The sequence below is a fragment of the Nomascus leucogenys genome, chromosome 10 (genome assembly GCF_006542625.1).
Source record: "Nomascus leucogenys isolate Asia chromosome 10, Asia_NLE_v1, whole genome shotgun sequence".
In the NCBI taxonomy this organism is placed as follows: Eukaryota; Metazoa; Chordata; class Mammalia; order Primates; family Hylobatidae; genus Nomascus; species Nomascus leucogenys.
The window spans coordinates 20,396,372-20,422,309 of NC_044390.1; the positions used below are offsets into that span (position 1 = coordinate 20,396,372).

Genomic DNA, 25,938 nt, shown 5'->3' on the forward strand with positions numbered 1-25,938 from the left:
GTTTTTTTTTATAATTAGGCTATAAATAGGCTGTATAACTGTCAATTTATTTATATTTTCAGTGTTTAAATCTTAGTAAAAATAAACAAAACATGTCATTAACATTCTTCATAATTCAACCATAGATAATCATTGTCAAAATATACAGTAAATCTTTACATAGCAATTCATGCTGGTGTTCGGAACAAAAATCTTGGAGCCACCTTCCTCTCTTCACTTTGTACCAGTCCACCAATATACGCTTCTCTTTCTACCTTAAAATAATGTCCAGAATATGGCCATATTTCTTCATGTCTACTCAAACCACTCTCATCTCTTATCACATTATTGCAATAGTCTTGTAGTAGCTTGACTACCTCAAGGCATATTCTCTACACAGTCAACAGAATGATTGTTTGCAAATAAAATTCAGATACTGTCATTGTTTACTCAAAATTTTTTATATGTTGAGAATAGAATCCAAAGTCCACAAAATGGTTTAGAAGAGCCCAATATCATCTAATCCCTTGTTTTCTCAGATACAACCAGAAACGTTTACTTGCTGTTATTCAAACATATTAAATCCACTCAGTGGGCCTTTATACTTCCCTCTTTCCAGAATACAGGCTTCCTAGATAACCATGTGGCTCAGCTTTACATTCATTAAGTCATTGCTCAAATATCACCTTGTCACAGAGACCTTCCCTGACTATTTAAAATAGCAAACTCCAGTCTCTATCTCCTTACATTTTTTTCCTTCATAGCAGTTATCACTATTGAAATATTGCATATTTGTTTATTATCTGTCTCCCTACACTCGAACATTAAAACAAAGAAACAGAATCTTTGCCTGTTTTGTTCACTGCTGTATTCTTAGTTACTAGAACACATTCTATCACAAAGCAATATTTATTGAATGAATATGAATATCTACATTGTAATTTATACTAATACTTACATAAATGCCATTTAATTTTAAAATAGCTTTTAACATATCATGAATTTTTTCCTTTAAATATTTGTCTAAGTCATTTTTAAAAATAGGCTTATTATTCAACAAAAAGTCTTGTCGAACATTTAGAATGCTGCCATTTCTCATTATAAACCAAGCCAAGATTAATTCTAATTAAATCTTTGATCTTTCCATTAGTCTTAGAACAATTCCAAGAAGTAAATTTGCACAATTCAAGCAAAATACTGTTGGGCTTTTCAAACAAATGATTATATTTTTCCCCAAAAAAAGATGTATATACTCATACTGCTAAAACAGTCTCTTGATTAGTTTTATTTTCTTTAATATAAAATAATAGGATGTCTGGTATTAATTAGGACTGTAGAAACAAAATGCTGGTGGTATTTACTGAAGACCTAAGAAAGATAGTAAAAAAAAAATAATGAATGAACTAAATCCAACGGTCCAATATAATATAGATATATTAGAAATACACTAAATGTATATACATGTGCACAGTAAGATAAGAACTTGAAGCAATTTAGTTTACTAAATTATAATTTGTTCATACTTACGGAAAGCTTATCTGCCAGACAAATGAAAATAGTACTTACTCAAAATATCAGTATCTTCCAGGTCCTGAAGAATGAGCTCTTCAACAGCTTTACTCCTGTTCTTTATGATGTTAATACAATGAAGAACTGATTCTGGTAATTCAACTGAATCCTAAAAATTTGAATAATACAAGAAACTGTGAAAGTGTTTATTATCAAAATTATGTGTCAAATTTTGGACCCTTCATTCCACATCAAAAAGGTGACCAAAATATGTAAATGAAGTAAAAAGGTTCCATACAAACAGCATAGTTCAGACAAATATATTTGGCTAAAGTTTACTTTTAATTTTCAGGTGGCTGTGCATTTCTAGAAAACTCTAAGAAAACAAATGAAAAGAGTTACCTACACATCACTTTCGTTAACTTTATTACAGGCTATTTTTGAATGCCCTCAATAGTTGTATATATTTTTAGATTAATTCCAACTTCAAATAAATATTATCAAATATTAATCAAAACTGCAAGATTATTTTTTAAAAATATTTAATGTCAAATTAATACCTGATATAATTATTTATTACATTCAAAACTGGCTTTGTGATTATCATACACAAATTTAGTCACATCTGTGAGCTGTTATATCTACCAATATAGCCTATATAAGTCGATTTGTAAATTTTCTAAATAGCTGAATATATTGATATGCAAAATGCGAAAATAAAATTCCTTCCTCCATAAACACCATAACTAGTTAGAAAATATAATGCAAAGAAATAATATTCATAACAACAAAATACTTGAAGTATCTAGCAACAATTTTAATAATAATCTTGAAGTTACATATATCCACATGACAACAACACTTCATTGAGGGACCTCAAGCATGGCATGAATGAAACAATATAAATGTTTCTATATAGAAGAACATGATATGCACCTGCTTTTATTTAACTAAAAACAAATATTGTCTGCCATACTGGGTTTTCATGTGTTGAATTTAGGATTTACAGCCAGCTTTATTTTCTCTATCCTAACTAATGGAATTCAGTGTTGAGTTTTGAGAATGAACATCAGAAGATAATGAGAAAATATTACCTTTCTCTTAGTACTACAGAAAAGCATGTAAAATTATATGTCATAAAATGAGTCCTGATAAAGTAGTATATTAAAAATAGTGACAAAAATATCAATTCTACTTTTCTGACATCTGTCCTGCACTGAGATTTCTATTTCTTGTTTAAGTAAGAAACATTTTAAGCTACCTGGATTATAGAGATTGTTGTTATGTCCTGGGAAATATAGTTCATAATCTCTAAATCCTTAGTTAACAATTTTTTCCCCTGGTAATAATACTTACATTGATTCTAAGTGATATAAATAATAGTGAGGTATCTTAATTGAAACAGAAGGGCTTTAAAATTTTCTTCTTCCTTTATATAAAAATGTATAATAAAATATAATACAATCCATTATTCTGTTGGATTTCATATTCAAATAAAGAATTTCAGATTTTTTTGTCTCATTTGAATTAGCTCTGGATAAAAGACATAATAATGTAACAATATCAATTTTTCTAAATGTAATAGGTAGGTTTAGTGCAATCCTAATAAAGTACAAAGTTCTGAAATCTTTAAACAAATTTTCTTTTTTAAAAAAAGCTTAGTTAAGATTTTGAAATAATAAAACAATGTGAAGAATTTGATCCACTCAATATTTAAAAATATACAACAGTAGAAAAATAATGAACAAAGTAATGGAAAAGAATAGACAGCCTTGGATAGATCACATGTACAATAACTATCAATAAGACATATGACAAATCAATTGAGAAAAGGTAGATTAGTAAACAAGACACGCTGGAAATATTAGCTCAATATGTGCAGGAAACTTTCAAGTTAGTTCTATATTTCATAACATTCCTGAAAATAAATTCCAGTTGGATTAAGGATATTGGTATAAATGAATAAATCCATGAATAAACTCTGTAAGCATATAAACATTGGTAAAAATACACAAATAAAAGGATAATTTGTTTTATTTCCAAAAGTAACCATTTTGATATGTCAAAAGATTTCATATACATTTTTCTTCCCATGTAATTTAATCATGCTAAAATGTTCACAAGTAAAAACAAAAATCAGGATACAAATATATATAATAATAATCCCAATTTTACAAAGATGTATAGGTGACTATATATATTCAAAATAATTTATATAAATTGTTTATAACAATGCTGCTAAAAATGAGAAGTATATAAAAACATCCTGAGAAAAGTAATATTTCTCCTAAAAGCCTACTTCTGTTAAAAGGCTCAAAAGTGCAATACTTACTGTATCACTATCATCACTCTGGGTTTCTGATTTTGAATCATTCTCAATGTCCTCTTTTTCCAAGGAGGAAATGCTGAGTTTATCCAATTCAGCTTCTATTTCTGCTTTGAGCTTTGCGTCATCGTCGTCCATTATTCTTCATAATAAAGCACAGAACTGCTTTAAAAAAATGAAGGGTTAATATGTCACTAAAAATTACGTGTTCTCTAATTTGTCATACCAATCCAACATATTTATTTAAACATGTTTTAATTTAACAAACTTTTATCACACCTTCTTATGGTTACACCAAACATTGTTGTATCTCTTCAATAATTCTTTTTAAAATTTGACTACAAAATGATCAACTGTAATTGTACCCTAATACTCTTACTGATTTATATGTTTATATAATTCCACTATATATAATAAAGATCAGAATTGTTTATAAAATTTTTGTTTCAGTTATTAATACATATAAATGTAGGTATGTATGCATGAGTTGCAATGTAATATGTGTTTTTGTTAATGTTCTGTTTTTTATTTTTCGCTGTTGGTCTTAGTCCCAAAAAAGGTTTGAAAACGTACTAGTCAGCTATCGTTTTATTTTTCATGACACTAGCTTAAATTTCTTTTTTTTCTTTCCTCAAGGGCCTGACCTTTCAACCTGTCTTCTTGTTCTTTTCTTCATTCCTTCTTTCCATCCTCTTTCCCTTTCGTTAATTCCTCCTTTCTCTCTACTCAGTCATCTCAAAATCAGTTCCACCCACAACTTCCACCCTCACTCACTCAAAAATAAAAAATAAAATTAAAAAAGGAAAAGAAAGAAAAGAAAACAAAAATGAAATGAAACTCCAGACAGAACCAGGGCAAAATATTATCCTGCAATGGAACTCAAAGTGCATTTAAAAAGCTTTATTAGAAGGAAAGTTAGATTTTTTTTTCTATGCCTACAAAGCAAAATGCACAGGTATACTAAACTTTATGTAGAAAGAGAGGCAGGAGAGTATGGTGGAGGTAAGAGTCATTTCCTTTACATGACTCTCTCTGTTCATCTCCTGGCTCATTAGATCGCCCCTGTCCAATTACATATTTGAGCACTTACACAAGTTTAAATTTTCTATTAGCAACTTTTTAAAAACAAAAGAGAATCAAGTGCAATTAAGTTTTATAATATATTTTATTTAACCCAATATATCCAAAATGTTTCAACGTGTAATAACAAAATTACTTATTAATATCATTGCAAAGAATTTATATTCTTTCTTTGGACAGTAATTCTTAGAAATCTGTTGTGTGTTTTACACCTGCAGCACATCTCAGTTAGGATTAGCTGCATTTCAAGTCCTCAATAGCCACCTGTAGTTAGTGGTTACTGTATGTGACGTGCAGTCATAGATGGGTCTCACTGTAAATGGGCTACATTAAAGTGCTCTAAGTTGATAACGAATCACTTGGAGTTCACTAAAGCTGTCAAAAGTAGAAAAGCTTAAGGAACTCCCCCTTCAACCCCTGTAAAGAAAGGGGAGAGAAATCTACTTTATAAGGTTCATATAAATTATATATTACCAAAAAAAAAAAAAAAAAAAGAAAAACAGAAAAAGGAAGGGTGGAAAGGAGGGCGACAAGAAGGGAAGGAAGGAAAAGAATTCAATTGGTTTGCGGGGAGCGGTGAGTAACCATCGAATGATTCCCTACATAGCCAAGACATCTCTTTAAGTTTTGAACGAGCTCTCGAAATCTCCAGGGTTGAAAGGAGCCTCGAGCTTCGCAGAGGCCGCACAGCCATCCCCCGACCCGCGGTCTCTCCCTTTCCTGGAAGTCTAGCCAGGCAGAGAGAGTCCCGGCTTGGCCTGAGCTCCCACAGCTACTTCACCTCCCCCAACAGGAATCCCAGCCTTAAGGCCCCGGCTCACCCCTCAGCAGCGAGATTCCTTGGCTTTGTTGTAAGACAGCGCCCATAGCCACTACACAAAGCGTATCCATGGCAACAGCCAATCCCAAGGAAGAGAGACCGGTTTTTCCCTACAGGTGCTCTAGAAGGACAAACAATCTCGATTCTAAATTGAAACGAACGCAGCATTTCAGGGACTGGATGAAGAGCTTACGTTTTTTTACAGGTAGATTTTAATATTTAAGTAACTTTGGAAAATATTTAATAAAATGAAATTTTGTTATAATTACCCAAGTAGATGTAATCTCACTTTTAAATTGTTTAAATTGTTTCTGAGCTACATATATTTATATTTCCATCTGGTGATTTGCCCATGTATAAGGTGTTAATTCCACAAACCCTTAATCCTGAACAGTGATTTGTGGGATCTAGAAGTATAGAAGAGAAGTCAATAAGTTGTTTGCCTTCCATGACAACAGTTTTTTGAAAAAGAAAAGAAAAAAGAAAAAATCATCAATGCCCATCAAAAACCTCTAACTGAAGGGATGCGGGTGAGAAATTTGAAAAATTATTTTCTGGAGTTATTTTACTGTAAAAATATTGGCACACAGTATTTCACTATAAGACCTTAATTTCTAAATTTATGTCATGCTATTTAATTTTAACTTAATTTATTAAGTTTTTTGTGGAGCAAATATATAGGGTACAAAATAATATTTTAATTAATAACATTTTTGACTTTAATTTTATTTTAAAGTTTGCAAACAAGGCATTAAATTCTAAAAGGAAGTAGCCATAATTGTAAAAGGTATCTGCTATAAAATAAGCTAAAAGCAAATATTTCATTGAGCCTCTGGAAAAAAAAATAGACTACATTTCCTGGTAACAATAAACTTGAATTGCATCAACATAAGAACTAATAATATAAAGTGAGACGGTAATAGACTTCTCATATTAAAAGCACACATGTTAGTTTCCTTTTCAGGAAAGATGATTTTTAAAAATAAATTATACTTGGTTTCAGGTCTAATTAAATTCAGAGTATTTTCATAATCAAAGTCCATGCTCAAATGGAATTTGTTCTTTTTTTAAGTTTGGTTTTATTGCTGATTTATAGACTATTGAAATTATCTATTTTTTATTGCTTTTTTAGAGACAGGGTCTCCATCTGTTGCCCAGGCTGGAGTGCAGTGGTACAATTATTGCTCACTGTAGCCTCCAACTCCTGTACTCAAGTAATCCTCACGCCTTGGCCTCCCAAAGCACTGGGATTATAGGTATGAGCTACTGTGTTCGAACCTCAAACTCTTCATCTAAAATAGACTTTCATATTGTGTTGAAGTTCACATGTAAGAACCTTAAGATTAGTTTTATTTTTGATTATGAAACTATCCCGACTTCTAAAAATTATAAATCCTTTAATAATTTCAAAATTAATTTTGAATAGTTTTCGTAATCAAATAATTTTGGAAATAATGCCTTAGTTCCTTTCCTTCTCAAAGCTTACTTTGTCAAATATTGACAGCAAAAAAGAAAAACCCTGAAAGTTTTTCTGAAGATAAATTAATTCATGGTGATAGATCTCTTATATTGTCATGCGATTTTTTACTTTGGAAGAAAGGACAACTTTATCAATTAGTCATAATTTCACTAGAATATTACTAATTAAAAATAAACAAAAGGCAGCAGTTATCTAATACATTTGTAGATTATAAGTAAATTTAACTTGACACTATTGTTTATCAACCATGTAGCATTTAGCAGAAGTCCATTTTAATTGCACTATTCCTAGAAATGGTAACTTCAGATTGAGTATGTTGGTTTGCCTACTACCCTTTAACCTGAGTAGACTTTTGTTTCTTTTGAACATGTTAACTTCATTTCATTTAAATTTTAAAAACAATTTGTAAGTGTGGTTGATTTATAGCATATTGGCTTAACAATGCATATTTCCTTTAGAGAGTACATAATAAATATTTATTGAGAGAATGAAAGAATGAGAGATAACTGTTGGTTCTTTGTTATCTGACAAGACTAATATTCCTTTGAAAATGCTGAGTAGTGAAATCATTTTAGTTTAATAGCATTTTTCAACAACTGCTTTATTCTTCATATGGCAGTGATATAATTTAAATATCCCGTAATATCATTGTTGTGTTCAAAATAGTTGCATAGCAGGTATTTCTTTGTTTCATTTTCTTGAGGCACGGTAATTATTGAGTAAAAGTAATTTACTGTGTTGCTCATAGTACCACATATTGTATTCTTAGGCCTCTCATTCTCTTGTTCCACTTAAAGTGTGTCTCAAGCCTTCAGATTCTCTAACTCTCTTTGTGCTCCCTCCCAGCTGCTGTCATGACCAACTACTTCACAGAAAAATGAGAATTTATGACTTTCCCACAGTTTCCATCCCATTCACCATTCTCACATGCATGACTCTTGTATAATCTTAGTATTTCTATACTGAGATATGATATAACGAGATTCTAGCCTTATGATATAACGAGATAACTAACATCTAACTAGGCACTGGGCTAAGAGCTTTACAAACATAATCTCATCTAATTTTCACAACATCTCTTTGAGGTGTGTACTATTATAATTTGCATTTACAGATGATGACACTGGGGCTTGGGAAAGTTATTGAGAGGGTGGTTTATATTTATGGATTTAAATCTCATCTCTGCCATTTATTAACTAAGTTATCTTTGGCAAGTAATTTTGCCTTGCTGAGTCTTTCTCTCCTCATTGATGATATTGGGGGTAATAGCATTTGCAAACTATCAATGATAAAGGGAATCAATTTAAATGAGACAATGTAGAATATAAGATAATGTTCAAAGTTTAATTACATCGTTTCTACAGACTACATTCCATCTTTGATTCTTTGGTTATCCCAATGCTGGCGATTCTACTTCCTACAACACCTCTCATATTGTGATTCTGTTTCCATTCCCACAGCCATTTTGCAGTCTAGACCACATTTTTCTTTTAGGAACACTAATAGTGCATTAGCTTTATAAATTACCCCCCTATCTTAAATGTCTTTTCTAATTTGGCTTCCACATTGAGGCCTGAATTACGACTCCCTATTACCTTCAGGAAAAAAAAAAAATCTATAGTGAAGCATATACGATTTGTCACAATCTTTACTGAGTCTACTTCTTTAGCTTATCTTTCATCTCTTGCCACTCTGATCCATGCCTCCTTACACCTCACTGTAAAGCTTGTGAACATAGTGTTCCCTCTGTCTTGAATATTTCCTATCTCTCTCCCATTTTTGTCTAACTAGGACCTTCTTAATCTTCCTTCAAGAGTCATCTCAAAATCATCTTCTCTATGAAACTTTCCTATTTCCTTTATTTCCTGTCCCCACCTCAACACATAATTCAGAGTCAGCCACAGGTTTTAATATTTGACTCCTTGACGTTCCCTTACTTGTTCATTTGTGTGTTCCCATCTCTTGGAACTTGGAATATAAAAACAATAACAAGAAGCAATTAGAGTTTATTTAACTAGGTGAAAAATAACATAGGTGAAAAATAACACCTATGAATAGATTAATTATTGTAAGTTGTCCATTCCCATAGCATCTCTGCTGTTGAGCTTTCAACATCAATTAACTAGTCAGGAACTGAACAAAATAAATGCCACACCGGGACCTTATTTAATTAAGTTAGAAACAAATTCTTTGTTATAGCAAAAGAAAATATAGATCTTTCACACTACAAATATTTAAATAAGAACTACACTTAACTTACTGTGTATCTTTGTGTTGGCACGTCATTGTTCTCATTGACGTTGTTTCCAGTATGTGGAGCTTATGGCTGAAAAAGCCAACACATGACCATCTCATTTTACCATTCTTTGTAAACATAGTCATGGGCTTCTTTGAATCGTTGCTTGGATGCACAGTTTGTTGTGTTTTAACTTTGTAACCTTGAACCACAGTTTGAAATTATCATAAACATCTTCCTTACCATGTTGCCTACCTTTGAGCTTACTAAATTCTCACCCCTTTTGACTTCTATACCATGTAACACCATGATATGACACCATGATCTAGAAATGTCTTTCTCTATTGGTTTCCATGAGATCATGCCTTGATTGTCTTCTCAGTCTGTAAAAGTCGGCTTTAAAAATTCCAAATTCTTAATTGTATCATTTCATTCTCTACCATCAAACCTCTGCCCATTTCCATCTATAGACAGTCCCTCTTTTCTCTTTCATTCACACCCACGACATTGGTTCTCTATGAATGGCTTTCAAGTCTGTACAGCCTATGCTACCCATTTATCTGCACTCCATTTACAGTCCTTATGAGACATAACCCACAGATATCCTTCACCAATTCAAATTCAATCATGAAATATTGAATTTATGAATTTTTCTTCTAAACCATTTTCCCAAATTTTTAAATTTCCAGTGATTACCATTATCCTTTTATTTTCCCATCCTACATGAATCTTTCTTATTGTCTTTGATTCTTTTCCACAGTAAAGCATATTAAAGCTTAATCCAAGCTCTCTTTTTTTTCTAATTATCGTCTATAATTGGCCTTTTCTGACCAGTGAGCATTTTGTTTGGCCCTCACCCCCCTAACTATTTTCTTTTCTTTATCCTGGGTACATGGTTGCCTTCAACTGAAGCTGAGTATTGCTGTGGGACCAAGTCTGTGCTGGTGGAATATAAACAGAAGAGAAGTGTACAACTTCAACCTCACTTGCTTAAAAGATGCCTGCCTGAGTTTACTCATCCCCTTCCCTTTCTGTTAGCTATAAAAGATGGCACCTGCAGCCAATTTGGAAGCCACATGTTGAACAGGCCAGAATTAGCTCCAAGTTTCTAACATGATTTCCTAGAAGTGAACCAATCACCTACTTTGAACTAAGAGATAAATAAAAGTTTATTTCTATATTTGGGTCCTTTGATAAAGCATTGCAGCTTGACCCTGCTAACATGCTAATTATTACCACATCAACACTCAAGTACGTGCCTTCAACATTTCACATCAGAGTTACTACAGAGCTTTCTGGTTCATTAGTCTCCATTCTCTTTCTTGTTCACAGACAGGGGCCAAAACTTTGTGCCTATCTTCTCGTTCAGGCTGTGAGAGCGCTTTCCACATGTAGTAGTAAATAGAATTGGAACCAAAAATGTAGATTTATATCATCTTTGAAATAAACTGAAATAAAAATCATGCAGTCTTTCCAACTGAGTGTCCCATCAAAACATGCCAGGCATTAGACGAATTAAGGAATAAGACAACAGGATGGAAAGTAGAAAAACCAAATGACAGCAAGAGAATTCAAAGCATAGGTAGAAGATATAACCTGTAGTGACTCCTTAAACTGAGAAGAAGAACACTGGGAGATTTTACGAGGAAGATGGTTTACGATAAAGTAGGGAAGGTAGTACTTAGACTAATGTAGACATCTCTTTTTTCCCCACTTTTCAAAGCATCCTTCAGTTCAACAAACAAATTGGTTTCTGACTAATTAGGGACAGACAGATATCTTTAAAGTAATCTTATTAAATCTGCTTCTATCATGTCAATCATGCACTATGTATATTAAAACATTGTAAACTACAGTATGTTTAAAAGTATAGTGCTAGTTAGAATTAAAACAACGAGAAGAGAAAAGACAAAATCTGGGAACATACTCAAGATTAGATTTGAAACTTTCATCTCTACTAACCAGCACCAGAAACCAATGGAGTAGGTATTGATTTTTCCATGAAAGTTTTAGGAAAATTGGCTATCTGGAAAATAAATTTTAATGAAAGTTACTTTAGTTTTTCTATATACTGCATACCAAACTAAATTATAGATTAAATAATTTAATTCATCTATCCATTCATGCATTCAACAAATATATATCAAGTACCTGCTGTGTGCTAAACCTAGAGGTTACAATGGTATATAAGACATACTCTCGCCACTTAAATACCCCTGACTCTCTGTGGGGAAGAAGACAGGTCAATGAGAAATTTTAGAGGCAACAAATTGGGTTAAGAGAAAGATCCCCAAACCAACACCTCAGTGAGGAGCTAATATTATTCTGAGAAGGGGGAAGGGCATGCAGAAGTGAGGAAAACTTTCCAGCCAGGGGAACAAGGTATATTAAGACTGGAAATTTTCCTGGCCATCTAATGGTTAGGATTAAAATAAAAATTTAAAAATACAATAAGACTGAAAACAAAATATCTTATACTTTTTGAAACTGCAAGAAGTTCAGTAAGGCTGCTTGACTTGTTATACAAATGTCTTCTTAGTCTTAATTGCCTAGTCAAAGCATTGAAGATATATATTTATTATTTTAAGTACAGATACTCTCTAGTAAAAAACAAATGCAGGCAAGGTACAGTTTCAAGATACCTTCAATATATCCTTTCATTTAGAGATGGAAGTATGTTATACTGATAATTGATTTGAGAAGAAAAATGTGCAAATAAAGAACATACGTAGGGAGAAATATTTAAAGTTGTGTAGAATGTTTATTAAAAAAGTTATGGTTGTCTTTTCAGAATCATCAGTATCTTGGAAGAAAAAGAATGTTAAGAAATAACAAAACAATAATTATTAAGTACTTTCTTAATCTCATTAATGGAGCTTTCTTGGTAAGAATCTTCATAATTATATAGTAAAGAAAATGTAATCTATTGTATAGGCAATTACAAAAAAAATAAGCATTGACTTCCTTTTTTTAGGTTCTTGGACTTTTATTCATGGGATTTGGTGCATGGCTCTTATTAGATAGAAATAATTTTTTAACAGCTTTTGGTATGTATCTATTTTTGTTTTTCTCTCAGTGAAATAGACATTCAATTTTAAACAGTTGTATACACAATTTATTCAGCAGGTGGCAGTATTTCTCTGTAATTTATTAAGTTTCCAGCATTCCCTCTTAAAGTCTTCATCAGTTCTAGAGATTTTTTAAAGGATACAAAATTACAGCTAGATAGAAGAAAAAAGTTCTAGTGCTCTATACTACTGTAGGATAACTGTAGTTAACAATAATGTATTATGTAGTCACAAATAGCTAGAAGAATATTGAATATTCCCAACACACAAAAATGATACATATTTGAGGTGACCAGACATGCTAATTACTCTGATCTGATCACCATATATATTGTATGTATCAAAACAACACCCATGAATATGTACAATTATTAGTTGTCACTTTAAAAAGAAAATTTTAAAATGCAATTTTAACCATGTAACTTTCCTATTAAAAGCTTTTATCTGACTCCCCATTGCCACTATTTACTCCTATAGCAAACATTACTAAGCATCTTCTCTCTGTCAGTCATTGCCCTACTGAGGATGTGGTAGTGAGCAAACAAAATAAAGTTCCTATCCACATGGAGCTTTATTTCAGTGAAGAAGACTGAAAAACAAAATGCCTATAATTTCATCCCTGCAAACATTTTTAGTCTCATCTGACTCAAACTGTAAGTGCCAACAAAGCTGAGTTTCTTACACACCCTGTGCTGCTGGATGTCTCAGAAATGCTCCACCATTCCAACCTGGATATTTACAATGACCAATAAAGCCTATGCTCAGATGTTACCTTTTCCAGCAGCCTTGCCCAAACCTTCTAACCTTCTCCCCCAACTGGTTTAGGTGCCTCTGTTCCCAGTAGTATGCTGGCAAACATTTAACAACCAGTTCTGGAATAGAGAATATTGATTTATGACATCTGCCCATTTCCATGGTTTAAACAGTTCCTCGATGGCCAATTTCAAGGTGTCAAAGTGAATTCAGTTGGTTTGCAGATTTCCTGAAAATATCACAATTGGCTTTTATGAGCCAGTACAAGCTCACTCCAGCACACCACTGCCTACACTGTTCTCCCATAACACCTCCCACATGTTTAATTCATTTATCCGTCGTCCTTCTTTTTTAAAACAATTATTTGTTGAGCATTTATTGTTCTGCTGTTTGTGCCATAGCACCAAGCATTCAACAGTCAGCCTGTTGACTGGATAATATATATAATCTCTAGCACTGAGGGCTCACAGTCTAGATGGGGAAAAATAAAATACAGTTTGAAAGGGATCGTATTAGCAATAAATTCAGGATGTATACATATAACTCACACATATTAGGTTCTAAAGATTTTTGATGAATGCGTGAATATATGAATGTTTGAATACATGTTGGACATAGACGAAATCTTAGAAAAAAAATTATTCTCTCATAGAAGACAAGGAGGATAAGGGTAAAATGATCTTCTGAAATTTAAGAAATCTCTTCATGTCAGAAAAGGAAGAAAGGTTGTTTCTAAAAGTAAGAGCTGGTACATGAGGTCCAAAATTGAGAGACAGAGACAGAGAATCCTAGTGGTTTGGCAACAGCTGCTCAGAAAAACTTTTGATTGCTGTAATTATTCTTAAATAGAAAATAAATAAAATACCACTTCATATAAAATGCCACTTCATAATAAGTAATTCTGTACTTTTCACAGATGAAAATAATCACTTCATAGTATCTATTTCTCAAATTTTGATTGGAATGGGATCTTCTACTGTTCTTTTTTGTCTATTGGGTTATATAGGAATTCACAATGAAATTAGATGGCTCCTAATTGTGGTACGTATTTCATTTCAATAGTTTAAATTTTTATCTTAGATTCTTAAGTATCTAAGTTACACAAACGAATACTGATTTATATTAGCATTGCACTGCAGTAGAGTATGTCCTTAGAGTAATTCAAATGAAGCACACCCTCCTCCCTCCAACAAAGTCACTTTTCCAGATAGGATTTTCTTAGTGCGTTTTCTATGAATTGATTCTGTACCTCAGCACATTTGTACATTTAATTTTCAACACAGAGTCAGTAGGACTCTCCGTCTCCTAGGGTGAACTGCAATTCACCAAACTTAAGAATCTGAAGGCTAGAATTAGAATAAAGTGTATTCAAGTCAATGAGCAATGTAGCCTACCAGGGAAAAAGAAACATGATCTATAGTCAGCACATTTTTCTCTTTGTGGGCATGGCACGCGGAAAGGTAACTTATGTATGTATGTATTTTTTTATAATTTCAACTTTTATTGTATATTCAGGGTACATGTGCAAGTTTGTTACATGGGTATATTGCACGATGCTGAGGTTTGGAATTCGATTGATCCTGTCACCCAGCTAGTGAGTGAGCATAATACCCAGCAGTTACTTTTCAACCTTTGCCCCACTCTTTTCCTCCCCTCTTTAATAATAGTGTCTACCATTGCCATGAAAGGTAACTTATAATTGAGATCACAAATTGTTATTTTTAAAAGAGAACTATAATTACTGAAAGCGGCAGACTGTAGCATCTGGCTTGCGCACTGTTTCTCTCGAGGCTTGTAACATGAAAAGGCAAATTATATTCCAGAGTACTGACCTGGACATGAGCCAATTACCATACATGTGGCAGTTATGGATCACAATTCACACACTCAGATGCAATATAGCCTTTACATTTTTCTCTAAATCAATTGATTTTAATTTGCAGCCAAGCAGATAGGAAGTTCAGCTGCTGTCATTTTGTCCCTTACCAGGAAGAATGCAGAGATACTCAGCTTTTATGGAGCACTGAAAGTCTGGGTGGTCACCCTGGACACTAGTTATCAGTCTATGCCAGTTACCACAAATACACTCACTTTCCCAGCTCACATGGTCCCTTCAGGTCTACTCATTCTGCTCTTTGAATGGCCATGAGTGGCAAAGGTAGGGCTGCTATTCATCCAGTATTTACCAGTACAGGCATATCAGTGAAACCCTTTTGTGAAATATTGGTAAATAACCAGTACCTCAGTTCCATTCCTTCAGTCTTCCTTCCCTGAGGCAGTCAGACCTCCCTAGTGACACAGCAATTAGGAGGTACACCTGGCATAGGAATCAGTTGTTGCCTATTAATAATAATTTCTACTACTATATTTGAATATTACCCTGGCACAGGCATTTTAGGTATGGACCCTGATTTCCCTCTGGGGTTTTACCACCTTACCAGGGCAGTGCCAGGATTCCAAGGACTATGCTCTATTGCTCTGGAAACCCACAGACTTCCAGATTCCACCTCAAAATCTTTTTAGTTTAAGAAGAGACTTTACTCTTTCTTCTTCTTCTCCTCCAAGGCCAACTCTCTCTTCTCAAATCTTGTCTCTCTCTCTTTCCAGGATCCTTAGCATAATTTTCTCACTGAGCTTCAGATTTTGGTTATAAAAACCAGAACAGAAATGGCTTGCAAGAAAATCTTGATTTTTTCTTCTTGTCACAAATTTCCATGTAGGCAAAGGAAATGCAGAGTCTACTGCTTATACAATGTAGGGGGCAGGGAATAGGAAACATAGGGGGAAAGTAGAGGGAATAAAACAAACATTTCCTTAGTTTCTGCCTCATATAATTCAAGTATTAATGACATCTGAATGAGAAAGCCTGATAGATGCCATCATAAGGATATACATGAACATAGGATCTGACAGATTAGGGTCTGCAACCAAGATACCACCATTCCTTTTAGACATTCCGTGGAAGGATATTGCAAATTTGGCCATTGTGACACTTTGCTATTCTCCTCTGAATTTACCAATATTTTTCTGGTGAATATATCTTTCCCCGAACCAAATTAATTCACACAGTCAACTTATGGGCAAATATTATAGGCCTAAAAGCTATTCCATGTCTTGGGCCGGGCGCAGTGGCTCACGCCTGTAATCCCAGCACTTTTGGAGGCCAAGGCGGGCGGATCACGAGGTCAAGAGATCGAGACCATCCTGGCCAACATGGGGAAACTCCATCTCTACTAAAAATACAAAAAATTAGCCGGGCATGATGGCAGGTGCCTGTAATCCCAGCTGCTTGGGAAGCTGAGGCAGGAGAATCGCTTGAACCCGGGAGGCAGAGGTTGCAGTGAGCCAAGATCACACCATTGCACTCTAGCCTCAGCAAAAAGAGCGAAACTCCATCCGCCACCTCCCCCCACCCACAAAAAAAGCTATTCCACGTCTTAAAGGTGATTTTACATACTCCTACTCTAATCTAAGATACCCAAGAATTTTAAAAATTGTTTCATGTGCCAGGTGTGGTGGCTCACGCCTGTAATCCCAACCATTTGGGAGGCCAAGGTGGGCAGATCACCTGAGGTCAGTAGTTGGAGACCAGCCTGGGCACCATGGTGAAACCCCATCTCTACTAAAAATACAAAAATCAGCCTGGCGTGGTGGTGGGCACCGGTAATCCCAGCTACTAGGGAGGCTGAGGAACGAGAATTGCTTGAACCCAGGAGGCGAAGGTTGCAGTGAGCTGAGATGGCACCACTGCACTCCAGCCTGCGCCACAGAGCAAGACTCCATCTCCAAAAAAAAAAAAAAAAAAAAAGGTTTCATACAATTTTTCCTGCCTCTACCAATCCCTTATTAGTATAAGATTAAGTGAGATACTGCATGTGGAAGTTAAAAATCTAAACATCTAAATAGATGTAAAGACCACATTTTTGTCTCTCAATTTTTGTTTCTCTGAAACTAGGAAACATAACTTATCTCAAGAAGAAAATTTTGGTCGGATATTTTAAAGTATTAGATGTATAAAATATGTATAATTAAATAATTTTTATCTCTGTGAGGGCCAACTAAAAAGTAAATAAATAATACAGTAAATCATTAGTACTTATATTTTGCCTAGTAAATATTCAGACCGCTTACTTTTAAAATTGTTATGAATTCTAAATCTTTTTTTCTTTTTTCTTTTTTCTTTTCTTTTCTTTTTTTTTTTTTTTTTTTTTGAGATGGAGTCTCGCTCTGTCGCTAGGCTGGAGTGCAGTGGCGCGATCTCGGCTCACTGCAACCTCTGCCTCCCGGGTTCAAGCGATTCTCCTGCCTCAGATTCCGAAGTAGCTGGAATTACAGCTGCAAGCCACCATGCCCGGCTAATTTTTGTATTTTTAGTAGAGAGGGATTTCACCATGTGGGCCAGGCTGCTCTTGAACTCCTGATCTAAAGTGATCTGCCCACCTCGGCCTCCCAACATGCTGGGATTACAGCCGTGAGCCACTGTGCCCAGCCAAATTCTAAATCTTATATATTAACATATGCTGTGTAAAAGTTGCAGTTACCAGCAGGAAGTCACTTTTGTCAGACCCAGACAAAATAGAGCCAGGAATGCCTAAAGGAGAGGAGGCTCATGCTTACGTGTCTGAAATAAATACTGTTTCTAAGGACTTTCTGAAAACTCCCAGCTAGAGACTGTCTTCAGTTATCTCCTGCTTTTATAAGGTTTATGACTAGATATTCCTTAGGACTGCAGTAATCCAGATAAGATGTTCTTGGAAGAGCACTTGACCAGTCATGGCATCTCTACCAGTGAACTGGCAACAACTCTGGCTTTGAATCTTTAGAACCAATAAACTCTGTTTCTAAAGCACTTTATGTAAATCTCGCCCATTTTGCTACTAAATGCTTCTCTCTACCCTCTCCTCACAGAATGAACTGGTAGTTTACCATTTCATGCAATCTGGACTATAATCTTTATTTCTTATTCTTGAATAACTCAACATATTTAGAGATAATTTTCTTTTGTGCCTTTTTTTAGGTTGACCACAGCTATGATGAAGAAGACTAAATTGGCCATATATTTTTTTAAAAAATTAAATAGTCTAATAAATGTAAACATTATTTTATTTGGTTTGGATACAAGTATTTTCAGTTTTCAGGAAATAGCCCAAGTGTATGTACAGAATTAAGTTTATTATTGCAGTTGCTTTTGTTATATGTTCTACTTTCTGCATAAGTTTAAATAGCACATCAGAAATTTAGTGAGTCTTTAGTTTTAGCAAAATAATGTGAGGTGAAGATAATTAAATTCACCCTATAATAGTTTTAGAAGTGAATTAAGATGGCATCATCAACAACTCTGTTGGACCAAGGTGCTCATTAATTACTATCACTTCTTTCTCTCTTGCTCTTATCCAAATGTTCATTTGTTTTTTACTTTGCCTTGCTATTTCACTAATTTCATTCATATTTGTGAAGGCAGGAAGCCTCGGCAATACCCATATGTACTTTATGGTTGCATATTTCCAATGGGGTGTGTTTTCCCATTATTTGATCATACAAAACATATATTAGTAGCATATAGTAGCATAGTCATCATCTCTATTTTTCTTTTGTTTTAGTATGCAGTATTGATAACATGGGCCTTTGCTGTTCAGGTTGTACTTTCAGCATTCATCGTCACAAAGAAAGAGGAGGTATGGAAAGTAAATCCTTTTCAATGCATCCTGTTATTTGAAGTTTAAAGAAAATTGGATACCTTAGAGTATTGAGACCATTGATCCTATATTAAAAGCCAAAGGTAAATTTCTTTAGGGGAAAATAATATTCAATGAAAGTACTAGAGTATAGGAAAGGGCCAGGAGTCATATTGAAAAGGGTAGATAGGGGAACTTGCCTTTAACTCCGTTTGCATATGATTAGAAAGTAGCTTTAAATATCAAACAGTATTGAGGAAGAGGAGGTGGTACTGAGATTTAGGAGTTCAAATTTTTACCTTCTCCTCCTACCAACTCTGGCTACCACTACTGACCCAACAACTGTATTATGTTTTTGCAAAGAAACAAAATTAGACTCTAACTAATTTGAAATTTAGCAATTTCACTTAAACAAGACATAGTGAATAATTCCTATATTTTCTACAGGTAGTGTGATGAGTGATTAATTAGAGCAAGATTTAGGTTTATCAAATTTAGTTCAAAAAAGCATATAATAAGCCTGAAAACAACTTTTGGTCAACAAAACTTACCTATTACAACCTACAGTTACTTTTAATCCTTTAGGACATTTCAGTATTTCAGTTCAGTCAAGACCTGTCTTATATCACGGGAGATTAATTGTCCTATAGTAAAATGAACATATACTTGAAGTCATACAGATACGAATATGGTTAGGGATCAACAACTTGCTTATCTGTAAAATATAATGTCCTTATCTGTAAAATATAATTAATGCCTACCTACCTTACAGAGTTGTCATTAACTGACAATTTATCAAGTTTCAGTTGTAAGGTAGCTACTCAAGAGTTCTCTTACCTCATCTTAATTAATTTTGAAGGATCTCCTGATTAATTTATATGGTTCCTAGATTTTCTCTATATCTATCTATACTCTTCTGTAATGGCCAAAGTTCAAAAACAATCTTTTCTGTATGACACCATTGCCCTCCAACTTCATTCTTTACTGGACAGCTCATCGTCCAGTGCCTACTGTTAATGGCCTGGCATTTAGAACTAAAATTACTTTTCTCCACATCTAAAATGTGTGTGTGTGTGCGTGTGTGTGTGTGTGTGTATGTGAGTTTTAAAGGTATGTTAGCTGCTGCAGGTAAATTTTGGAAAGCTGTTTTGCTGGCAAAACACCAAATCCCAATCTATCATCCTCAAACTTTTCAACCTCATTATAGAACATAAATACGACACATAAGAGCTATCAATATGTAAATATAGTTTATCAGTCACCCATATTTGCTTCAATGTTATGCGCACACTCCTGTATCTCTCTATATATTAGAAATAAGAACTGATTAATAACTACCATGTGCCAGAGACTGTGATAAATACTATAGGCATTGTATTATTAATCCTCATAACAACCCCTAAAGATGCACTGTAAGTCCTACTTTATAGAAGAGAAAACTAAGGCTTTGAGATGAGAAATGCTTGTTAAAGTATTTCATGGCCAAATGACAGAGCCTAGACTCAAATACTCATTAGCTGACCCCACAGCTAACAGCTTTGTTTACATCAGTTTGTCTTCTGCATTCAACCTGGATTAAGTTCTTAAGAGCCTCTAAATCTTTTTTTTTTTTTTATGTATTTATTTATTATACTTTAGGGTTTTAGGGTACATGTGCACAATGTGCAGGTTTGTTACATATGTATCCATGTGGCATGTTGATTTCCTGCACCCATTAACTCGTCATTTAGCATTAGGTGTATCTCCTAATGCTGTCCCTCCCCCCTCCCCCCACCCCACAACAGTCCCCGGAGTGTGATGTTCCCCTTCCTGTGTCCATGAGTTCTCATTGTTCAATTCCCACCTATGAGAGAGAACATGCGGTGTTTGGTTTTTTGTCCTTGCGATAGTTTACTGAGAATGATGTTTTCCAGTTTCATCCATGTCCCTACAAAGGACACAAACTCATCATTTTTTATGGCTGCATAGTATTCCATGGTGTATATGTGCCACAAGAGCCTCTAAATCTTTTATGTCATTTACAGTACCTAACTCAGTGTGGAAGATACACTAGACCTTTAATAGATGCTTACCAAATTTGAGGAGGCATAAGGGAATTTTATTTATACATTAGTCACATAGGTTACATAGGAAAGTACTTATGCATGAAATTGTCATTTATATGCACTCTGGATCTCCCAAAGAATGTTTTAGAAACAAAACGAGGCCATAAGTTTCACCCCCCACACACTGCCAACAGCACTATATATCTTATTTATTCTAAATAAAAATGAACAGAGTATAAAGTAGATCTAAATTCTCCTTTTCATTATTCTAATCTTCTTAAATGTATTAAAATACAGATATATAAGTAACTAAGTAAGATTTTAGCTTACATGCCTTTTATAATTACTGTGATATTCCCACCAGTTACTTAGTTTTTATTGTCAAAGACAGCATAATTCAGTAAAAATCCTTAGACTAGTATTCAAATGATTATATTTAAAAGTCTCAGCTCCTTGTAAACAAAAGTAAATAATTAAATTCTCTGAGTGTCTGTATTCTCATTCATAAAACAGTAATAATATCTATTCTTCCTACCTTTTGGTATTATTGAGGACCAAATTAGTAATTTGTTATAAAAAATATATAAATTTGTAAATGCTTAAGTTACTACAATTGTTCTACCTTTGCATTACCTAGATTTTTGAAATTGCAGAGTTTTGTCTATCCCCATCCAAATCTGGTCATTTTTGTGTTAGTATTGTAGGAGAGAAAAAGTTATATCTCGTTCATCACAAGGTTCTTGGCTGAGATCCCTATGACAAAAGACAAACTAACAAACGAAAAGCATAACAAATTTACTTAACAAAAAAATAAAGACTCAAAGATCCAAGGAAATCTATTTTTGTGGACAGTCATGTGAAAGTGTGATTGGGGGACAAAAGCATATAATCTAATGGTAATAAACTGGGGGAAATTTAGCAAGGCCTGTCTGTTCAGATGCTTCTTGGCTTCTGCATATAGGACAGGACCCCTCTGGAATGAGGATCTGATGCTATACCTTCGGGGGAAATGGATCAGAGAATTCTATTATGACCTGCCTCATGGGAGAAAGGCAGGAGAAGGTCAGAAAGTGACCTTCCTGCTTCTGCAGTTTTCTCAATTTCCTTGAGCTTAAAATACTCAGCATACCAAAGTGCTATATTTTGGAGTTGTTGTATTCTGAGCCCTGATAGTATTATGAAAGGATAATATTTAAAATTTAAAAATCATATTTTTGTAGAAATATACAGTAGATTTCAGAAGTCAATTATTTTATTTAACATCTTAATTAATGAGGGAACCAGTACGATAGAAAACTAATTCAAAGGAGAATCCAAAGAGGACATTTATATAGGCCATCACTTAATAGATGCAAAACAGGCTTAGAGAGAGAAGGAATTAAATATACCTTATTCACACAAAGTGTGCTGTCAGTCTCATGACTCATGACCTCTATTTTTAACTTAATGTTTGTCAGTTGTGCTTAAACTCCAAAGGAGGGGGTATAACAAGGCATGTCTTCTTTTTTTTTTTTTTTTTAAGTTTTCTTGAGCCAAAGTCTCGCTCATTTCTCCTAGGCTGGAGGGCAATGGTGCAATCTCGCCTCGTGGGTTCAATGGTGCGAACCTTAGCCTCCTGGGTTCAAGCGATTCTCCTGCCTCAGCCCCCTGAGTAGTTGGGATTACAGGCACCTGCCACCACTCCCAGCTAAATTTGTATTTTTAGTAGAGACGGGTTTCACCTTGTTGGCCAGGGTGGTCTCGAACTTCTGACCTCAGGTGATCTGCCTGCCTCGACCTCCCAAAGTGCTGGGATTACAGGTATGAGCCACTGCACCCGGCAACAAGGCATGTCTGATAAGTCTTCTGATCATGGCCAAGAACTCAGTTTTTAAGGTTTATTTAGGGTTCCCTTGGCCAAGAGTGGGTCCATTCAGTCAGTTGAAGAGCTTAGAATTATATTTTTTAGTTTACAGGTTTATTATAGAACCAACAGGTCCATATGCCCACTGTGCAGTTACAGACCAATACACTGAGACAGCAGGGTTTGTAGCAGTGGAAGAGTTTAATGATCAAAGAGAGGCCTAGTAAGGAGACAAGAAGAGACCCTTACATCTGTCTCCTTGAGGACTTCTGGGCTGGGATTTTTAAGGGGATTGTGAAGGGCTAGGGACTGGAAAATTGGGGTCATTAATTGGTTAAGGTAAGGGGAATGAAATCTTCAGGTTGTGGAAACTACATTTCTTTTGGTGTGTCAGCTCCTCATAGGGTCTTTTAGATCAGCTGGAATTAGTGACATCCTTCAGCCCAGCTAGCATCAGTAGTTTCATTAGTATGCAGGATCTGAATGAATATCTCTAATGGAAAATGTAACTTTTCATAATGTTTAAGTTGTCATCTATAGAACATTTAGGGAGAGCTGTAATCTTGTGACCAGGTTTATGTGATTCTAGGGTGGGGGTGGAGTAGGCAGGAAACAACTATTAGGATGTGGGTCAGAGATCAAGTTTACCTAATGATTAATGCTGAGTTTGGTGCAATCTTGGTTTATTTTTGTTTCTCCACCTCCCTTATTCCCTGACTAATTTTTATAATGTTTATAGGATTGGTTTCAGATTCAGGGCTTAAATGTCACTAGATGCAAGTCACCTTCTCCTAGGGTGTCTCTATCTTCAGACTTCATTGATGGCTTCTACCAGTTTCAAGCTTTTTCCTAGTTGTATTGAGATGGCTGCAGAAAGACCTCAAATTTTTGTATTAACAATCCAGGGAAAGGGCAAAAGAGCTTTTATGTTCTAGGAACAACAACAAAAAAAGTATGCTCGGATTGGGTTAGCTGCCTGTCCCTGAACTAACTACATTTTCCAGGGAAGAATGGGATATATTATTAGCTTAAACCAATCAGATGCTGTACTTAGAACAGCACCTTGAGTTAACCTTATCTAAACCAAATTCAATAAAAATGGTGAAGTGTGAATTCCTCATGAAAAACAGTTCAATTGTCTGAAGATGTGAGGAATGATTAATGCTGTTAAGGCAATTTACAAATTTCCATTTCAGCCACTTTCTTGCAAATGGCACCCTCTTCCTTTCATCAGGAAGACTGACACTTCCTAGTGCCTACCCTTCCCTCCTTCCCTCCCTCCCTCCTTCCCTCCCTCACTTCCTCCCTCCCTCCCCACTTCCTTCCTTCCCTTCCTTCCTTCCTTCCCTTTTTCTTTCCTTCCTTCTTTCCATCATATTTCTTTCATTCTGTCTCCCCACTGAACTACTGGCCAACTTTATTCCATTTCTTCCCACCTCTCTCTCTCTTAGTCCCTCTCTCATTGTAGTTAGATCTTCCTTAATTTATAAAATTTTGTCAGATTACAAAAGTAATTAACCAACAGATATTTATTGATCATAGAGTTGATCCTCCTTACCTTGGGGTAGTTTATTCAGAGATGAACTACCTTCCAGAAGAATTTTTCAATTAAATATATCCTTATTGCAAGGAACACAGAAGAAACTGATAGAAAAACTTTTATCATGTTTCAATTTTTTAAAATTGAATCGCCAATATGCAGGAAGGAGAGTATTCTTGACCTTGAATGCTCCATTCTCACAGTACAGCTTGATACATCATCCTAAAGATAAATCAGTCTGTCTTTAATAGCCTGAAACTAGATTTCACAACTCTCATTTGGCTTATGATGTTTACAAAAGCATTTGATTTTAATATGCGGTTGTTTTGTCAGTATAAACACTTTCTGACCCATATCCTTTCTTCTGTATAGCCTCCTCAGCTGGGGAGGAAATGCTACCATGGCAACATGTCAGCTGCTGCCACCTCTTCACAACTTCAATCATCTATTCAAAAGCAATTAAAGTGTTCAAACCAACTTTTAGTAAAGTTTAGTGGCAGTACAAGTGACTTTAGCACCTTCTTGCCTCAAAAAATTATTTGTAGAAAATCTTGAGTTTCTTTAAATTACACTGCCTAATCACATGGAAAATTAGCTACATTTTAAATTTTACAAAAACTGTCTCTTGTGGGTGAACAACTTTTGCAAGGAACAAAACCCTCTCTGAAACAGTTTCAAGAATCGTGTATGAACAGGGTGACATTTGATTTGCCACTCCTAAAGTTCCTTTTTTTTTGTTGTTTTTGAAAATCACTAGTTTATCTCTTGACTTTATACTTTCATCACTAACCTTAGGAATTGTTTTCTTTCTTGATTTTTTTTCACTAAGAAATGCAATTTTGTAAGTTTACATGAGTTAAAGCATACTCAGATATATGTTTAGATATGGTTGGGTTGCTTGCTCATAAGTTAAATGACTCATCTCATACAACACACCATATATATCTATTTCTGTCCTCCATGTCTTTTAGTTTTTTGTTATTATTATTAATTTTCAAAATTTTACATTATTGTTTCTTGCAGCCTTCTGGAACAGTTCTTCAATCTGACCTTGCAACTCATCATTTCCTTCTTGAGCTGCTTCTATACTATTATTTTTCACATTAACTTATTTTGAGTATTTCTTATTTTGAGTATTAGCTCTGTTCTTTCCTCTGACCATATTTCCTTGGGACAATCAGTGTCTTCCCTTAAACTTTAAAAGTTGGAAGCAGTAGCCTAAATCATAGATTGTTAAAGGTGCTAAATTAGGAAGCACAGTAGATTTCACAGTTATAAACTCGAAACTTGTAATAAACAACAATTGCTTATTGTATTCTACTCTGAAGATCATCCACAGTAATCACGTTAACTCATTAGAGCAGACACAGGCTAAAACCTGGTTTTGGGCCCTTTCTCACATCTGTTATAACATAACATAACTCCAGAGACAAAAATAACCAGAAGCCAGAGGACTACCACTACCAGAGTGGAAAAAGGAAAGAAAAATTGAAAGCATATGCCATCTAAGGTAGCATTCTTGTAACACATAAATCAAGGATTTAAAATAAGCCTGATAAATATACTTAAGGAGACAAAAAATAT

General features: G+C 34.5%; 2 protein-coding genes across 2 annotated transcripts in view; one reads left to right on the forward strand and one right to left on the reverse strand.

Annotated features, from left to right (window-relative positions):
- The window catches only part of LRRIQ1 (leucine rich repeats and IQ motif containing 1), a 189,557-nt gene extending 183,748 nt beyond the window's left edge, over nucleotides 1-5,809 (reverse strand). The window contains 3 exon segments of the mRNA XM_030819891.1: nucleotides 1,546-1,657; nucleotides 3,821-3,979; nucleotides 5,716-5,809. Of these exon segments, the coding sequence (XP_030675751.1) occupies nucleotides 1,546-1,657; nucleotides 3,821-3,952 (244 nt within the window). The 5' untranslated portion in view covers nucleotides 3,953-3,979; nucleotides 5,716-5,809.
- A 6,422-nt stretch (nucleotides 5,810-12,231) lies between these two features.
- Nucleotides 12,232-18,974, forward strand: TSPAN19 (tetraspanin 19). The gene is made up of 4 exons (XM_030821042.1): nucleotides 12,232-12,314; nucleotides 12,405-12,477; nucleotides 14,168-14,292; nucleotides 18,852-18,974. Exons 1-4 carry the CDS (start codon nucleotides 12,249-12,251, stop codon nucleotides 18,972-18,974), a joined length of 387 nt encoding a protein of 128 aa, XP_030676902.1. The 5' UTR covers nucleotides 12,232-12,248.
- The last annotated feature ends 6,964 nt before the right edge of the window (nucleotides 18,975-25,938 follow it).